This window comes from Salminus brasiliensis, chromosome 6 (genome assembly GCF_030463535.1).
Source record: "Salminus brasiliensis chromosome 6, fSalBra1.hap2, whole genome shotgun sequence".
NCBI classification, from domain to species: Eukaryota; Metazoa; Chordata; class Actinopteri; order Characiformes; family Bryconidae; genus Salminus; species Salminus brasiliensis.
Window position 1 is genome coordinate 280,595 of NC_132883.1, and position 18,113 is coordinate 298,707.

Below are 18,113 nucleotides of genomic sequence, written 5' to 3' on the forward strand. Positions count from 1 at the left end.
TTTTAAACAAAAATTGAACTGTAGAAAAACACATTACCAAAGATTTCTGACACAAAGTTTGAAGGAAAATGTTGACAAATCAGCCTGTTGTCCAATTAGTAACTGCGTAACGATGCGTAACTATGCGTAACTATGTGTAACTCTTTGTAACTATGCGTCACTGCGTAACTATGTGTAACTATGCGTAATTATGCGTAACTATGTGTAACTCTTTGTAACTATGCGTCACTGCGTAACTATGTGTAACTATGCGTAACTCTGCGTAATTATGTGTAACTATGTGTAAGTGTGTTAGGAGGCTGATATTGTGAACTGGAGGAAGAGCTTTTTCAGGACTGGGCAGATGTTCTGAAGGGCTCTGCAGTGTAAGCTGAGGCTGGGGGTGATTGTTGTGTATGTGGGTCACCTGACTGAGCACAGCGCTCACTACCGCACCTGTGTTACACAATAAAGGGTAATAAAACTGACCAGCCTGAACACGAGAGCATTCAGTCAGCAGATACAGAGCGAAGGCTCTGAGGAGCCTGAGGGAAGTCTGGACGTCGCTGCCAGGACCTAATTACACTCCCGTCATACTGATCTGTGGCCTGTGACTCAACACTATCTCAGTTCTTCAGTCATACCACTTACACTGACCACAACAGACCAGAGCGGCGGTCAGACTGTCCCGAGGACTGTGCTGGTGTAGGGTAGTTCTTTGAGGGTTCTTTGGTAAAGGCAGTGGCAATTTTATATTTGGATGCTGGAATGGTTCTTTCCTTTGGTTAAAAGGTTCTTTACATTGTTGAGAATCTATTTAAGATGTTCTAGAGTCATGTGAAAAAATGAGGACACCCCATTTTTAACATCTGTAAACATCTGGAGGTCTGATCTTCATGTGATCTTCACTGAGAGATGGAGGTGATCTGATTAAACTCACACCCCTGAAGAAACGTCTTTAATCATCATTTATTTAACAGAATTAATAGAAATATAATTTTCCTGTGAGGAGAAAGTTCACCCCCACATTTATCACTCCTTCTAATGTGTAGAATCAGAGTCAGGAGCAGAAGATCAGCTGCAGATGATCAGAACATGGTTGGAGAGGATTATTCTGGAGGAGTCTGTCTGATTTAAACCTCAGACGTTTAGTCTGGTCTGATCTGGATTGATGGTTGAAGTGAGGGGTGAAGATCACCATCATGGCCAGATCCAGAGAGCTCTCTGAGGCCTTCAGAAAGAAGGGTGGAGATGCAGAGGAGTCTGGGAAGGGGTTTAAACAGATCTCAGAACAGTTAGAGATCAGACGCTGTTCCCCCGTCCACTAAATCATCTACAAGAGGAACAGCTGACCAACATGACCAGATCAGACCATCCCAGCAAGTTCAGCCCAGCAGCAGAACCTCAGGCTGAGTAAAGAAGACTCCAACAGTCCTGAAATCTCCTCATGGTAGCAGGTAGATCTCACCACAGCTGAAGTTAAAGTACGGAATCTACCATCAGACAGAGATCAGACAGGTCAGATTTCAATGGCAGGTGTGCCAGGAACATCAGAGCAAGACTGAAGTTCTCCAGAGAAGACCAAGACTAAGACATCTGGAACAATGAGCTTCAGACAAATGAATCCAGAGCAGAATTATTTGGACACAGTAACAAATGACATGATTGGCGTAAATCAGACTGAGCATCTGAGCAGATAAACCCAGATCAGCTGTGAAATATGGAGGTGGATATGTCCTGGTTTGGGGGGCTTTTCCACTAGGAGTTATTTACTGTAGGAAGATGTGAGATCTTAATCTTGCTGAAGTGAAGATGAAGCTTCCAGATGTTTAAAAATGTTAAAAAAGACAGAAAGGAGGTTTTAATGGCATGTTCTAACATTTTCACATGACTGTGCAACACACCAAGAGTTCCACTTTCTAAAAGAGTCAAAGAACCTACACTACATGGACAAATGTATTGGGACACCTGCTCATTATTTTTTTTTCTCCTGCTTCTGTTGGAGTAATTGTCTCTACTGTCCAGAGAAGAAGACTTTATACTAGATTCTGGAGGAAGAGCATTGCTGTGAGGATTTAATTGCATTCAGTGACAAGAGTGTTAGTGAGGTCAGGATGTTGAATGATGATCACCCCCACACCTCATCATCCCCAACTCATCCCATCCAAAAGTACTGGATGGAGCTCCTCCACCATCATTCTAGAGAACACAGTTCCTCCACTGCTCCACAGCTCCTCAATGCTGGGGGGCTTTATACCCCTCTAGCCCACGCCTGGCATTATTAGGCAGCATGGAGCCAATAGGGTCATGATGTTGATCTGCTCCAGAGGGTCCTATTCTATTGGCAGTACTTCTTCTCTACAGGGATGAGACAAGCTGTGTGTGCAAATCAGATTTGCAAACAGATCTGGAGGTGATCATACTGAAGCACTAGAAGCTGACGCTACTGCTGTAGATAACAAAATCATAACAACGCTACAAAATGATTCTACTCATCACTTCTTCCTCATACCGAAAAAAACAAGCATATAAAGAGCGGACTGCAAACATTACGAAAAAACTCCAAAATAATCTGAGCATCCTGATTGATCTCTGATCTGATCAATATGCTAGGCTAACTTTGCTAACAGACACTGGAGCTATTTTAAAATAGCAGTTCAGTAAATCATCACTGATATACTTCATATTTACCTAACTGAATCTAGAACCGGAGCTACATCCTCCTCCTCCTCATCACATCCCGCTCTGTAGAGCTGCTCCACCCTCAGACCGGAGCGCAGTGGGCGGAGTGATACCACACACTGTGCTGAGGTGAAAGTGGTTCCGGTTCCTCCAGCGTTCCTCAGCTCTGTGGAGAAGGTTCTGTTTGGGGTTCTAGACTAAAGTAAGTCTGGAGGAGCTCTGAGAGACTGACGGTTTAGGGGAAGTGTTCACATGAATTAGTAAATTGGTGACAGTCTAAGTCCAGTGTTTGTTAGCAGCATTAGCCTAGCATCCTCTGTAATTTGTCAGCCAGTCGCTGATTATTTGTAATTCTCCATTAACAAGCTAAGAAATTCCTGCCTCATTTCTAAAGACGTGATGCAGTGTCGGGTTTTCTGATTTAAAAAAACAGACCCGACCTTTGAACACTGGAACGTTTCTGATTTGATCTGTAACCTTACATGAGTTTGCCTCCTTTGATCTAGAAGTAACATGAAAAAAAGCATTGGTCCTAAAACGGAACCCTGTGGGACGCCACAGGAAGGTTTACATTTTTTGATGAATGATTTCCCATAAATCACATTATCCCAAAATTACAATTCCCCAATATGTGATGGCAGAAGTTCAGACTCACAAACTCAAAATACGTGGACAGGTGTGTGTGGACAGGTGTGTGTGTTCGAATTTGGTACCAAAGTCTGTAAATTGTCTCCTCTGTGTGACTGAATGGAAACGTGTGGGATAATCAGTAAGTCCATGTGGTCAGAGCTGTCGTGTCCTGATGTAGAGAATCTCTACGGTACAATCTGGACTGCGGTTGGTCAGCGTACTGTACATGAGTGAGGCTGAGACTGTACTGCCATGGTCCTCCCTGCACGGTCCCCGGATTTAACTTCTTACCCAGTCCTCCACGTCTCGGCCCTCCGTTCCCCCGGTCAGCGGCTCCTCCCAGTAAATGTTGGGCTTTCCGTAGCGCCAGATTTTACTTCTCGTCTTGTAGGAGAAGAACGCAGCCACGGCCAGAGCGATCACAACCAAAAACCCGCACACCATCGCCACCGCCTGAGAGAGGGAGGAAACCACAGTGTCAACAACACAGGTGCATGTCAGGCTCTTCGATCACCAACAGAGGGCACTCTACTGAAGCTACGACTCAGTAGTAATGGGAAAGTTCCCATTGATTTAATACAGAATCAAATGTTCTTCAAAAAAGTCTGTTTATCTTATTATGTTTATTTTATTTTATTCATTTATTTATGTTGTGATTTATTTTGTTATATATATATATATATATATAACTTAGTCCATTACAATATGCAATCCTGATCCATTGGACTCTTACAGCTTCTAGAGCTATGGATTAAAACATGTCAAGTCAAGTCAAATTTATTAGCATAGTGTTTTACAACTGTTGTCATCACAAAGCAGATTTACATAATTAGTCATTAGTTAAGAGACAGAGACAAAAAAGAAATACATAAGAAGACATGAATTCCTGCCTCATTTCTAAAGACGTGATGCAGTGTCAAAAAACAGACCCGACCCCCTGAACACTGGAACGTTTCTGATTTGATCTGTAACCTCCCATGAGTTTGCCTCCTTTGATCTAGAAGAACATGAAACGGAACCCTGTGGGACGCCACAGGAAGGTTTACATTTTTTATTTGAACATCAAATAAATCCATACATAAAACATATTTTCTTTGAACCTTTTGGAATATAGTTAATGCAGTTGGCCAGTTTACCAAGTTGGCTCATCAAGACGTTTGATGCGCCCCCTCACATGTTACCCCCCCCCCCTTTTTACTTTTAGCTTTTAGGATTTTTGTATGTAATTATTTAGTGCACTGTTATTATACTGTATCTGAAACCTCCCTGTCTTGTGGCCCCCAGCCCACCCTGAACACTGCACTGTTCCAATCTCCTCCCTCCACCGTTCACACCGTGACCCTCTTGTTTTCCTTCCTGGAGTGAATGTGTTCTATTAAAGCTTCATTCAGCTGCCAGCTACCTGTTAAACAGCCTTTATCTGTGAGCTCGGACACTTCATTACTCTCCACTTCAGCTAAGCTGTAAATATGGTAAACACAGCCTTCACCCGCACATCAGACCGGCCTGCAGTGACGCCACTGTGAGGTCAGCTGTTTTCCTCAGCGTCTAATATCACCCTCATCAGAGCACTGTTTCTTATTCTATCATCACAACAAGCACCCTGAGGAGAGCTCACGCAGTCTAATGCAGAGGTTCAGGCACCGCTGCTCAAACTTTATGTCAGTGTTGTTGGTCGGTGCTGTCTGCACATCCTAAAGCAGATTTACTGCTTATTTACTGATAAATACACACATGGACAAAATTGTTGGTACCCCTCAGTTAATGAAAGAAAAACCCACAATGGTCACATAAATAACTTGAATCTAACAAAAGTAATAATAAATAAAAATGCTATGAAAATGAACAAATGAAAGTCAGACATTGCTTTTCAACCATTTTCAACAGAATTATTAAAAAAAATAAACTCATGAAACAGGCCTGGACAGAAATGATGGTACCCTCAACTTAATAGTTTGTTGTACAACCTTTTGAGGCAATCACTGCAATCAAACGATTCCTGTAACTGTCAGTGAGACTTCTGCACCTCTCAGCAGGTATTTTGTCTCACTCCTCATGAGCAGACTGCTCCAGTTGTCTCAGGTTTGAGGGGTGGCGGCATGTTTCAGCTCCTTCCAAAGATGCTCAATAGGATTTAGGTCAGGGCTCATAGAAGGCCACTTCAGAATAGTCCAATGTTTCCTCTTTCTTGGGTGTTTTTAGCTGTGTTTTGGGTCATTATCCTGTTGCAAGACCCATGACCTGCGACTGAGACCAAGCTTTCTGACACTGGGCAGCACATTTCTCTCTAGAATCCCTTGATAGTCTTGAGATTTCATTGTACCCTGCACAGATTCAAGACACCCTGTGCCAGATGCAGCAAAGCAGCCCCAGAACATCACAGAGCCTCCTCCATGTTTCACAGTAGGGACAGTGGTCTTTTCTTGATATGCTTCATTTTTCTGTCTGTGAACGTAGAGCTGATGTGCCTTGGCAAAAAGTTCAATTTTGTCTCATCTGTCCATAGGACATTCTCCCAGAAACTTTGGGGCTTGTCAACATGTAGTTTGGCAAATTCCAGTCTGGCTTTTTTATGATTTGTTTGTATGATTTGTATGTCACCAAACAGCACAGTGACTACCTGTAGCCCTATATATAGGCCCACTGACTGATTACAAGATTGTAGACACCTGTGATGCTAATTAATGGACACAGCTTGATTTAACATGTCCCTTTGCTCACATTATTTTCAGGGGTACCATCATTTCTGTCCAGGCCTGTTTCATGAGTTTATTTTTTTTAATAGTTCTGTTGAATCAATGGTTCAGAATCAATGTCTGACTTTCATTGGTTAATTTTTTATAGAATTTTTATTTATTATTACTTTTGTCAGATTCTCCAGAAGTTATTTCTGTAAACATTGTGGGTTTTTCTTTCATTAATCGAGGGGTGCCAACAATCCATTGTCCATGTGTGTAAATATATAGAAATGGTCATATTTAGCTTTGTTTCCTTACTTCCTTTATTTAACCAGGGTCACACTGAGATTAAAATCTCTTTTACAGGCGAGCCCTGGCCAAGACAGCAACACATAAACACAAAAACTACACCCTGAATAACAAGTAGGAAATAAATACACATACAAACACACCTTAACAAGAACCAACGTGTATAAAAATTGTGACCAATAATAATTTTTTTTTCAAAGAAATAAACTGCTCCAACCTAAAATGCTTCTGAAGATCATTCCATGTGAAAGATGCTTTCCAAATTCAGACCGAACTATTGGGATATCCCATTTCATACGGTTATTTGAACGTACTTTTTCCTGTAGAGGATTTATTCCCCTTTCTTCAGCAGCACATGTTTATATATGTGTGTATGAACATACAGGTTCATATCAGAATGTTGGGATGTTCTAGAGTCACCGTAATGCAGGTGTATGGAGAGTGGACTGAGTTCCTCCCAGCGGCGTAACAGTGCTGCCCAACAGGCCAGTGATGCCAGAGGAGAAGGAGGACTGGAGGGGTGCGGAGCAGTCAACGCTCCACTGTGGAGCAGCTGACCTCTCTAATGAACACCTTCCATCACCCTGATACAGTCCACGCCGCGACGTCTCGCTGGTGTCATCTGAGCCAAGTGGTGGTTATACTACTGTTAGGTAAGTGGTCATAATAGTCTGATATGACCGTGTATATGTCTAGTATATTGTCACTGGACCAATAGAAATGCTCCAAAATTACATATAACGGCATATAAAATGGAAATTAAATATTTAATATTGACGTTATTAATTAAAACGTAAGTAATTAAAAGTTAAGAAGGGGTTTCCCTCCTCCTGTACAGCTGCTGTTCTGGAGATAGGATGAGATCTGGCTCGTTACCAGGCTAATGGAAGTAACGGGAGCTTATTAGCATTAGCCAAATGCTTAACTCATCACACACTCTGAATGTACACAGCATTTAAACATATTTCCTAAAAGTCCAGATTAACAATCCTAACCACAGACAGAGATATGAGAGCTGCCCTCCACAGATTCACCCCCTGCTCTACAACCAGGTCTTTCCCCCCACAGGAACCACTGCCATCACAGCACAAAGGGCTGAAGCATGATACCTCTGACCCCTGACCTCTGAACAGAGTGACACAATACTAAAGGAATAGACCCCGCCCCCTTTAGTGTCCGTGTCTTTAGCTGTGAGGCTGATGCAATGGAAGCCTCCAGCTACAGGAGCATTGTAGCAGCACATTAGCATGATGCTAACTGCATGCTTACACCGTCACACGCTTGTTAAGTAATCTTTACTGTAGCTGGAGTTACGTCATCTTTACTAGACTTCTGTATCAGACAAAAGTGTGTGCCTGACAAATTCAGACGCCGAGATGCTGCTAATGCTGTACGCTATGCTATGCTAGTCCATGGGTTCTTCTCAATGCCCAGAACTTGAGGAACGGACTCGTGTTCTTGGGAAGAACGTTCTTGACGAGTTACTTTGCAGCAACTTGCTGTTATTCACTATTACCCAAAGCTAAGTAGCTTAGCTAAAGATACCACAGGAGATTATACCCCTGCTGTCCAATGAAAAACATGTATCTCCGTTTCTGTCCGTTTTAAGTGTTCTCCATGGTTTGAACCCTTTAGGTGTACACTGTGTAATTCATTCTAAAGGAAGAACTGACCAATAGAAATGCTCTGAATGACTTATTAATTAACTCCCCCAATGAAGTCCCCATTTTGGAGACAATGACAATATGAGCCTCGCGGCATAACAGTAGGTAGGTATATTCCTATTCTAGTCCTATTCTATTGGCAGTACTTCTTCTCTACAGGGCCTAGACAAGCTGTGTGTGCATTTGCACATCTGTGTCAGCAATGAGTGCAGCTTAAAGTAGCTGAATGCATTTATTAGAAGGGGTGTCCACAAACATCTGGACACATGGTGTATGTTTGCCAAACTACCATTTTACAAGTTCAAGATGAGATGTTACCTCCTGTGGATCCACGTAGCAGTAGTGGTAGAGGTACTGGTTGTAGAGTGGGAATCCCGCTCCCATTCCCGACACGCTGTTCCCGTACAGACTCTGGCACATCATTAGCATGGGGTTGTAGAGCATGCTGGAAGAGCTCTGCGCCATAGGGTTCACTCCTACGATGTAGACGATGTTAATGATGCCTTGAAGCACGGCTAGAATGACACTGCATGCTAGCACGGTCAGGTAGAACTTCCTGCTTCTCACCGTCCTCGTTTTGGAGAAGCTAGCCACGAAGAAGGCTAGCGCTACGATGAAGTTGATGGCTGCCATTGCGATCATGGCGGTCTTGGCAGTGTAGGGTGTTGGGTAATTGTAGTATCCGCTTCCGTAGTAGCTAGAACCTCCATATCCGTAGCTTCCGTATCCGTATCCGGAGCCGTAGCCAGTACCGTATCCAGTACCGTATCCCATTCCAAGCCCGGATCCATACCCATAGCCGTACTGCATATCCCAGACTAGCGTAGATGCGACACAGGCGAAAATTCCCAAACACAAGACCACAATAGCTCCTTCCATGATCTTGACGATGCCAGGTGGTGAGGACCATTTGTAGAAGTTCTGGGGAATTTCCTCGCCCACAAAGTACGAGCCAGGAGGGGGAGGGTAATCGTCCATCTCAGTCCGGGGGGGCTGGAAACTGCCCGGGGGTCCAAACCCATTGGATGGAGGGCTGTACATGGGGGGGCTGTCGTACGGCTGCTTTTCAAACATCGCTCAGGTACGGTGAGGAGGACCTGCAAAAAGAAATAAAGAAGAACATGAATGCTCGTCTGACGTTCACCTAGAACACCTACATGACGAGTTCTAGAACAGTGTGTACTAGACATATGAACCTCAAGTGGAGCTTTTTGGACAATACTGTAAAAACCCTCAACCCAGCTGTAGTTCAACTGGAGTTCTGCTCTGTATCAGAGAATCTGCTAGAAAAGTCAAACATATTGACAAATATAATCATTCAATGTTCAAAGTGGTAGTGGAGGAAGTAAGTAAACCCTTGGAATTATTAGCTGGTTGACCCCCCTCAGCAGCAATAACCTCAACCAGGCGCTTCCTGCAGCTGGATCAGACCTGCACATCGTTCAGGAGGAATTTCAGCCGGTTCGTCCTGGCAGAACTGCTTCAGCTCCGTCAGGTCCTTGACCTCCTCATGTGTACGGCTCTCTTCAAGTCAGTGCACAACATTTCTATTGGGCTGAGATCTGGGCTCGGACTCGGTCGCTCCAAAAGGCGCATTTTGTTTTGGGTCATTGTCCTGTTGCATGACCCAACTTCTACAGAGTTTCAGCTGAGGTACAGACACTCTCACATTATCCTGTAGAATATTTTGAGACACTTGAGTATTCATCTTCCCTCAGTGATTGTAAGCTAATCAGGCCCTGATGCAGCAAAGCAGGCCCAAATCAGGATGTTTCCTTCATATCCTTCTTGTGCGGAGCAAACTTAAAAAGTCAGAGGGAGTGGCTGTAGTCCACACCCCCACTCTCAGTTTCTGAAGAAGACTCTAAGGTACGCTAACACTTGCCTCCAATAAGCTTTTTTCACCTCATTAACTCAAGGGTTCACATCCTTTATCCACTACCACTGTCAGGTTTCCATAGTTGTTCTCAAAGAAGACATGAATGATCAGAAATGACTGTTATTATTTTACGTGTGTTACAGTAGAGTTAAATTAGAGTTATATTAATGTTATATTAGAGTTATATTAGTGTTATATTAATGTTATATTAGAGTTATATTAGAGTTATATTAGTGTTATATTAATGTTATATTAGAGTTATATTAGAGTTATATTAGTGTTATATTAGTGTTATATTAATGTTATATTAGAGTTATATTAGAGTTATATTAGTGTTATATTAGAGTTATATTAGTGTTATATTAGAGTTATAATAATGTAATATTAGAGTTATAATAAAGTTATATTAGATTTATATTAGTATTATATTAATGTTATATTAGAGTTATATTAATGTTATATTAGAGCTATATTAGTGTTATATTAATGTTATATTAGTGTTATATTAGATTTATATTAGTGTTATATTAATGTTATATTAGAGTTATATTAGTGTTATATTAATGTTATATTAGAGTTATATTAATGTTATATTAGTGTTATATTAGATTTATATTAGTGGTATATTAATGTTATAATAATGTAATATTAGAGTTATATTAGAGTTATATTAGTGTTATATTAGATTTATATTAGTGTTATATTAATGTTATATTATAGTTATATTAGTGTTATATTAGAGTTATATTAATGTTATATTAGAGTTATATTAGTGTTATATTAGAGTTATATTAATGTTATATTAGAGTTATATTAGTTATATTAGTGTTATATTAGAGTTATATTAGTGTTATATTAGAGTTATAATAATGTAATATTAGAGTTATAATAGAGTTATATTAGATTTATATTAGTGTTATATTAATGTTATATTAGAGTTATATTAGAGTTATATTAGTGTTATATTAGAGTTATATTACTGTTATATTAGAGTTATAATAATGTAATATTAGAGTTATATTAGATTTATATTAGTGTTATATTAATGTTATATTAGAGTTATATTAGAGTTATATTAGTGTTAGACTAATGTTATATTAGAGTTATATTAGTGCTATATTAATGTTATATTCGAGTTATATTAGTGTTATATTCGAGTTATATTAGTGTTATATTAGAGTTATATTAATGTTATATTAGAGTTATAATAATGTAATATTAGAGTTATATTAGTGTTATATTAATGTTATATTAGTGTTATATTAGAGTTATATTAGTGTTATATTAGAGTTATATTAGTGTTATATTAGAGTTATAATAATGTAATATTAGAGTTATATTAGTGTTATATTACAGTTATATTAGTGTTATATTAGAGTTAGAGTTATATTAGTGTTATATTAGAGTTATATTAGAGCTATATTAGAGTTAGAGTTATATTACAGTTATATTAGTGTTATATTAGAGCTATATTAGAGTTATATTAGTGTTGTATTAGAGTTATATTAGAGCTATATTAGAGTTATATTAGTGTTATATTAGAGTTAGAGGTATATTAGAGTTATATTAGAGCTATATTAGAGTTATATTAGTGTTATATTAGAGTTAGAGCTATATTAGAGTTATATTAGAGCTATATTAGTTATATTAGTGTTATATTAGAGCTATATTAGAGTTAGAGTTATTTTAGAGCTATTTTAGAGCTATATTAGAGTTAGAGTTATATTAGAGCTATATTAGCGTTAGAGTTATATTAGAGTTAGAGTTATATCAGAGCTATATTAGAGTTAGAGTTATATTAGAGTTATATTAGTGTTATATTAGAGTTATATTAGAGCTATATTACAGTTAGAGTTATATTAGAGTTATATTAGTGTTATATTAGAGCTATATTAGAGTTATATTAGAGCTATATTAGTTATATTAGAGTTATATTAGAGCTATATTAGAGTTAGAGTTATATTAGAGTTATATTAGTGTTATATTAGAGTTATATTAGAGCTATATTACAGTTAGAGTTATATTAGAGTTATATTAGTGTTATATTAGAGTTATATTAGAGCTATATTACAGTTAGAGTTATAACAGAGTTATATTAGTGTTATATTAGAGCTATATTAGAGTTAGAGTTATATTAGAACTATATTAGAGTTATATTAGAGTTATATTAGAGCTATATTAGAGTTATATTAGAGCTATATTAGAGTTATATTAGAGTTATATTAGAGCTATATTAGAGTTATATTAGAGTTATATTAGAGCTATATTAGAGTTATATTAGAGTTATATTAGAGCTATATTAGAGTTATATTAGAGCTATATTAGAGCTATATTAGAGTTATATTAGAGCTATATTAGAGTTAGTTATATTAGAGTTATATTAGTGTTATACTAGAGTTATATTAGTGTTATATTAGAGCTATATTAGAGTTAAAGTTATATTAGAGTTATATTAGTGTTATATTACAGCTATATTAGAGTTAAAGTTATATTAGAGCTATATTAGAGTTAGAGTTATATTAGTGTTATATTAGAGCTATATTAGTGTTATATTAGAGCTATATTAGAGTTATATTAGAGCTATATTAGAGTTATATTAGAGTTATATTAGAGTTATATTAGTGCTATATTAGAGCTATATTGGTGTTATATTAGAGCTATATTAGAGTTATATTAGAGCTATATTAGAGTTTTATTAGAGTTATATTAGAGCTATATTAGAGTTATATTAGAGTTATATTAGAGCTATATTAGTTATATTAGAGCTATATTAGAGTTATATTATAGTTATATTAGAGCTATATTAGAGTTATATTAGAGCTATATTAGAGTTAGAGTTATATTAGAGTTATATAGTGTTATATTAGAGCTATATTAGTGTTATATTAGAGCTATATTAGAGTTATATTAGAGCTATATTAGAGTTTTATTAGAGTTATATTAGAGTTATATAGAGTTATATTAGAGCTATATTAGAGTTATATTAGAGCTATATTAGAGTTATATAGAGTTATATTAGTGTTATATTAGAGCTATATTAGAGTTATATTAGAGTTATATTAGTGTTATATTAGAGCTATATTAGAGTTAAAGTTATATTAGTGTTATATTAGAGCTATATTAGAGCTATATTAGAGTTAAAGTTATATTAGAGTTATATTAGTGTTATATTAGAGCTATATTAGTGTTATATTAGAGCTATATTAGAGTTATATTAGAGCTATATTAGAGTTATATTAGAGTTATATTAGTGTTATATTAGAGCTATAGTAAAGTTATATTAGAGTTATATTAGTGTTATATTAGAGCTATATTAGAGTTAAAGTTATATTAGTGTTATATTAGAGCTATATTAGAGTTAAAGTTATATTAGAGTTATATTAGTGTTATATTAGAGCTATAATTAGAGTTAAAGTTATATAGTGTTATATTAGAGCTATATTAGAGTTAAAGTTATATTAGAGTTATATTAGTCACGTTTGACTTGGATGAGGATCAGATCTCATTTTATGACAAATTAATGCAGAAAACCATCAAATTCTGAGGGGTTCACACACTTTCCCTTGCCCCCCGTATCTGAGTGGACAGTGTTCTGGCTGGGTGGTGCAGGTGTGTACGGGCTCTGGGTGAGCAGACATCAGTACAGTACGGCAGAGTGTGCTGAGTGTGTGAGGTAAGAGGAGAAAGCAGGATGGTAGTACCAGGAATACACACACACACCACACTCACACACACACACACACACCACACACACACACACTCACAGCTGCTGTTGGAGTGCGGGCAGTGGGAGTGAAGCTGAATCTCTTTCTTTGTCTCTCTCTCTCTCTAAAGAGCTCGGTGCCAGCTCGCCCCACCGCTCTGTGTTTAAGATCAGCGCTGTAGTAAAAATCACTCTCCACTAAAACACCCGGACTCTGTGACAGAGCTGCACCACTATTATCATCAGCTTTACCTGTAGAGCACCTTTCAAACGTAATAGCAGCCGAAAGATAAAGAAAAAAGACAATAAAAGGTAAATATGATCAATCAGCTGCAGCATTAATAGAAATGAATGGTAATGACAATAATATTACAGTAATAGAGCTTTAACAGTAACTTCAGCGTTACAAAGCAACCAACAAAACAGTAATTACACAAAACATATAATACATATATCTACATTATAATAATGTGAAGCAAAACAACAACAACAACAATAATAATAATAAAAGTAGGCTAAAGTCAAAACAAACAGTGTATAGTCTTCATCTGCTTCTTAAATGATATTATTATATTATTAGTAGTATTCTTGCAAATGATAGTATTACTATTACTACTGTTGTTATTATTATTATTATTATTATTATTATATATTTGTATTTCTTTTTTTTTTGTATTAACTGATGTGTGTAGCTGTCAGTGATCTACACGTTCCAGCCACAGTAATAAGAGAACAGGTAGGGTTCCAGCACTGCCCACGCCTAACCTCTACAGACGCCCAACACGGCTCAGCAGCTACACTTTGGGGAAGTAGAGGGGGGCGGGGTTACACTATGGCTTCAAATGTAATAACTGTGTAATAGCTGTGTACTAACTGAGTAATACAGGGTAATAGCACAGTTATAACTGTGTAATAAGCCCGTGGTCTGATGGCTGTTCTGTGCGGGGCAGTGAAGGTTTAGTGACCCGTGTCCGGCGGGCTGGTGTGGGAATGCAGACAATGCTTTGTCTCAGCACAGGGAGGAGTGTGTGTGTGTGTGTGTGAGTGTGTGTGTGTGTGTGTGTGTGTGTGTGTGTGTGTGTGTGTGTGTGTGTGTGAGTGTGTGTGAGTGTGTGTGTGTCTCCTTGTTCACCTACCAGCCCCCGTTTCTCTCTCTTACTGTGGGAGCGAAAAGTCAAGGCTGTACTTTGCCAGAGTGTGGTTTCTATGGTAACCGTAGGGTAGGTGTGTGTGGTGGGGGGGGGGGGGGTGGACAATGAGTGAGTGTGTGTAAGCGACAGAGAGAAACACGACTAGGTTGGGAGTGTGTAAGACAGAGAGAGAGAGACAGAGAGAGAGAGAGAAAAAAATAAAAGAGAGAGACCTAAGACAACAGCTTCTGTGTGAGTGTGTGTGTGTGTGTGTGTGTGTGTGTGTGTGTGTGTGTGTGTGAGAGAGAGAGAATCAGGTGCAGCTTATTTTAATGTATACACACAGTAGGAGATACTGTAAACACTGATGTGTTTGATCTTAAATATTAAAAGATGAACTAGTCTAATTACTGATTAATCAGTTCACACCAAATAGAGAGATCTAAACTACACTGAGAAATCGGAACTGATCAATCAGTGATCAATAGATCAGTGTAAAATCACACTAAATCCTCACATTCCTCACATCCTTTAATCCACGCGGTACATCCACTTATTCCAACTTACATCACACCTGATCTACATATTCCAACTTTACATCACATCTAATCTACATATTCCAACTTTACATCAGACCTAATCTACATATTCCAACTTTACATCACACCTAATCTACATATTCCAACTTTACATCACACCTAATCTACATATTCCAACTTTCAATCACACCTAATCTACATATTCCAACTTTACATCACATCTAATCTACATATTCCAACTTTACATCAGACCTAATCTACATATTCCAACTTTACATCACACCTAATCTACATATTCCAACTTTACAATCACACCTGATCTACATATTCCAACTTTACATCACACCTGATCTACATATTCCAACTTTACATCAGACCTAATCTACATATTCCAATTTTACGTCACACCTGATCTAACATATTACAACTTTACATCACACCTGATCTACATATTCCAACTTTCAATCACACCTAATCTACATATTCCAACTTTACATCACACCTAATCTACATATTCCAACTTTACATCACATCTAATCTACATATTCCAACTTTACATCAGACCTAATCTACATATTCCAACTTTACATCACACCTAATCTACATATTCCAACTTTACATCACACCTAATCTACATATTCCAACTTTACATCACACCTAATCTAGCATATTCCAACTTTACATCACACCTAATCTACATATTCCAACTTTACATCAGACCTAATCTACATATTCCAACTTTACATCACACCCAATCTACATATTCCAACTTTACATCAAACCTAATCTACATATTCCAACTTTACATCACACCTAATCTACATATTCCAACTTTACATCAGACCTAATCTACATATTCCAACTTTACATCACACCTAATCTACATATTCCAACTTTACATCACACCCAATCTACATATTCCAACTTTACATCAAACCTAATCTACATATTCCAACTTTATATCAGACCTAATCTACATATTCCAACTTTACATCAGGACCTAATCTACATATTCCAACTTTACATCACACCTAATCTACATATTCCAACTTTCAATCACACCTAATCTACATATTCCAACTTTACATCACATCTAATCTACATATTCCAACTTTACATCAGACCTAATCTACATATTCCAACTTTACATCACACCTAATCTACATATTCCAACTTTACATCACACCTGATCTACATATTCCAACTTACATCACACCTGATCTACATATTCCAACTTTACATCAGACCTAATCTACATATTCCAATTTTACGTCAACACCTGATCTACATATTACAAACTTTACATCACACCTGATCTACATATTCCAACTTTCAATCACACCTAATCTACATATTCCAACTTTACATCACACCTAATCTACATATTCCAACTTTACATCACATCTAATCTACATATTCCAACTTTACATCAGACCTAATCTACATATTCCAACTTTACATCAGACCTAATCTACATATTCCAACTTTACATCACACCTAATCTACATATTCCAACTTTACATCACACCTAATCTACATATTCCAACTTTACATCACACCTAATCTACATATTCCAACTTTACATCAGACCTACTCTACATATTCCAACTTTACATCACACCCAATCTACATATTCCAACTTTACATCAAACCTAATCTACATATTCCAACTTTACATCACACCTAATCTACATATTCCAACTTTACATCAGACCTAATCTACATATTCCAACTTTACATCACACCTAATCTACATATTCCAACTTTACATCACACCCAATCTACATATTCCAACTTTACATCAAAACCTAATCTACATATTCAACTTTATATCAGACCTAATCTACATATTCCAACTTTACATCAGACCTAATCTACATATTCCAACTTATATCAGACCTAATCTACATATTCCAACTTTATATCACACCTAATCTACATATTCCAACTTTTTTAATAGTAAAATACACCTCATGTTTTCTATCGTTTTAAACAGCTGTTCTCTTGGATTTCGTTTTTAAAAGCCTCAGTGGATTCAGTCTAACTTCTATCAACTCGTCGCTCCTAGGAAAACACTTCATTTTAACATCATTAACCACAACAGGTGTAAACATTAACATTACCTCACCTTCTGCTTTAATCAATATTTCATTATAAATCATTTAAAACACACCTGTTATCAAACACAGGTAAACAACACACTGCTACACCTACTACACCTACTACACCTGCTACACCTACTACACCTACTACACTTACTACACCTGCTACACCTGCACAGACACAGAGAAGCAGCAGAATGAACTGTTACAGCACTAGTAAGAGAAGCAGTGAGGAAGAGTTCATCTGAACTTTACTAAGATCAGATCTGCTCTGATTCCACAGTCTAATGCAGATCAGACCAGATCAGATCAGATCAGATCAGATGAGCTCTGATTAAATGTGTAGTCTGCTGATCTGCTGATCTGCCTCTGGGAGGACTGTAGGTGGGTTTACCTGGGTCAGACTGGCTTCAGCTCTTCAGCAGCAGGTGTGAGGAACCAGTCCGGATCAGATTTACTCCGCTTCTTCTTCAATCCCTGAATCTGAACCGCTGAGCTGAGGAAGATCAGACTGAGTTCCTCAACAGTTTCTGCTCAGAAACACCAAAACACCTCAATTACGACTCTCACACTGACCGAGCTCCCCGACCGCTGTGCCCAGTCCACTCCCATTGGACATAGCGGAGGGCGGGGCGTAGGCCGGGTGCAGAACGCGGAGCGGCCAGCAGAGGGCGCAGAGGGCGCATCAGCTCTGAACTACAAAGATTGTTTTGAATGTTTTTGATTAATAAAGGTTATTTTTTATATTTTAATTCAACACAAACATTATAGATATCAGCACGAAGTTACATTTCTCTCTGGCAAACAAAGAATAAAGT

At 37.8% G+C, this 18,113-nt stretch overlaps 1 protein-coding gene across 1 annotated transcript in view; it reads right to left on the reverse strand.

Moving 5' to 3' along the window:
• The window catches only part of LOC140557095 (occludin), a 38,792-nt gene extending 20,928 nt beyond the window's left edge, over positions 1-17,864 (reverse strand). Inside the window, exons 1-3 of the mRNA XM_072681236.1 lie at positions 17,690-17,864; positions 8,261-9,039; positions 3,583-3,744 (exon numbers count right to left, since the gene is read on the reverse strand). Coding sequence (XP_072537337.1) covers positions 3,583-3,744; positions 8,261-9,016 — 918 coding nt within the window. The 5' untranslated portion in view covers positions 9,017-9,039; positions 17,690-17,864. The remainder of the gene's footprint in view (positions 1-3,582; positions 3,745-8,260; positions 9,040-17,689) is intronic.
• Between the last annotated feature and the right edge of the window lie 249 nt (positions 17,865-18,113).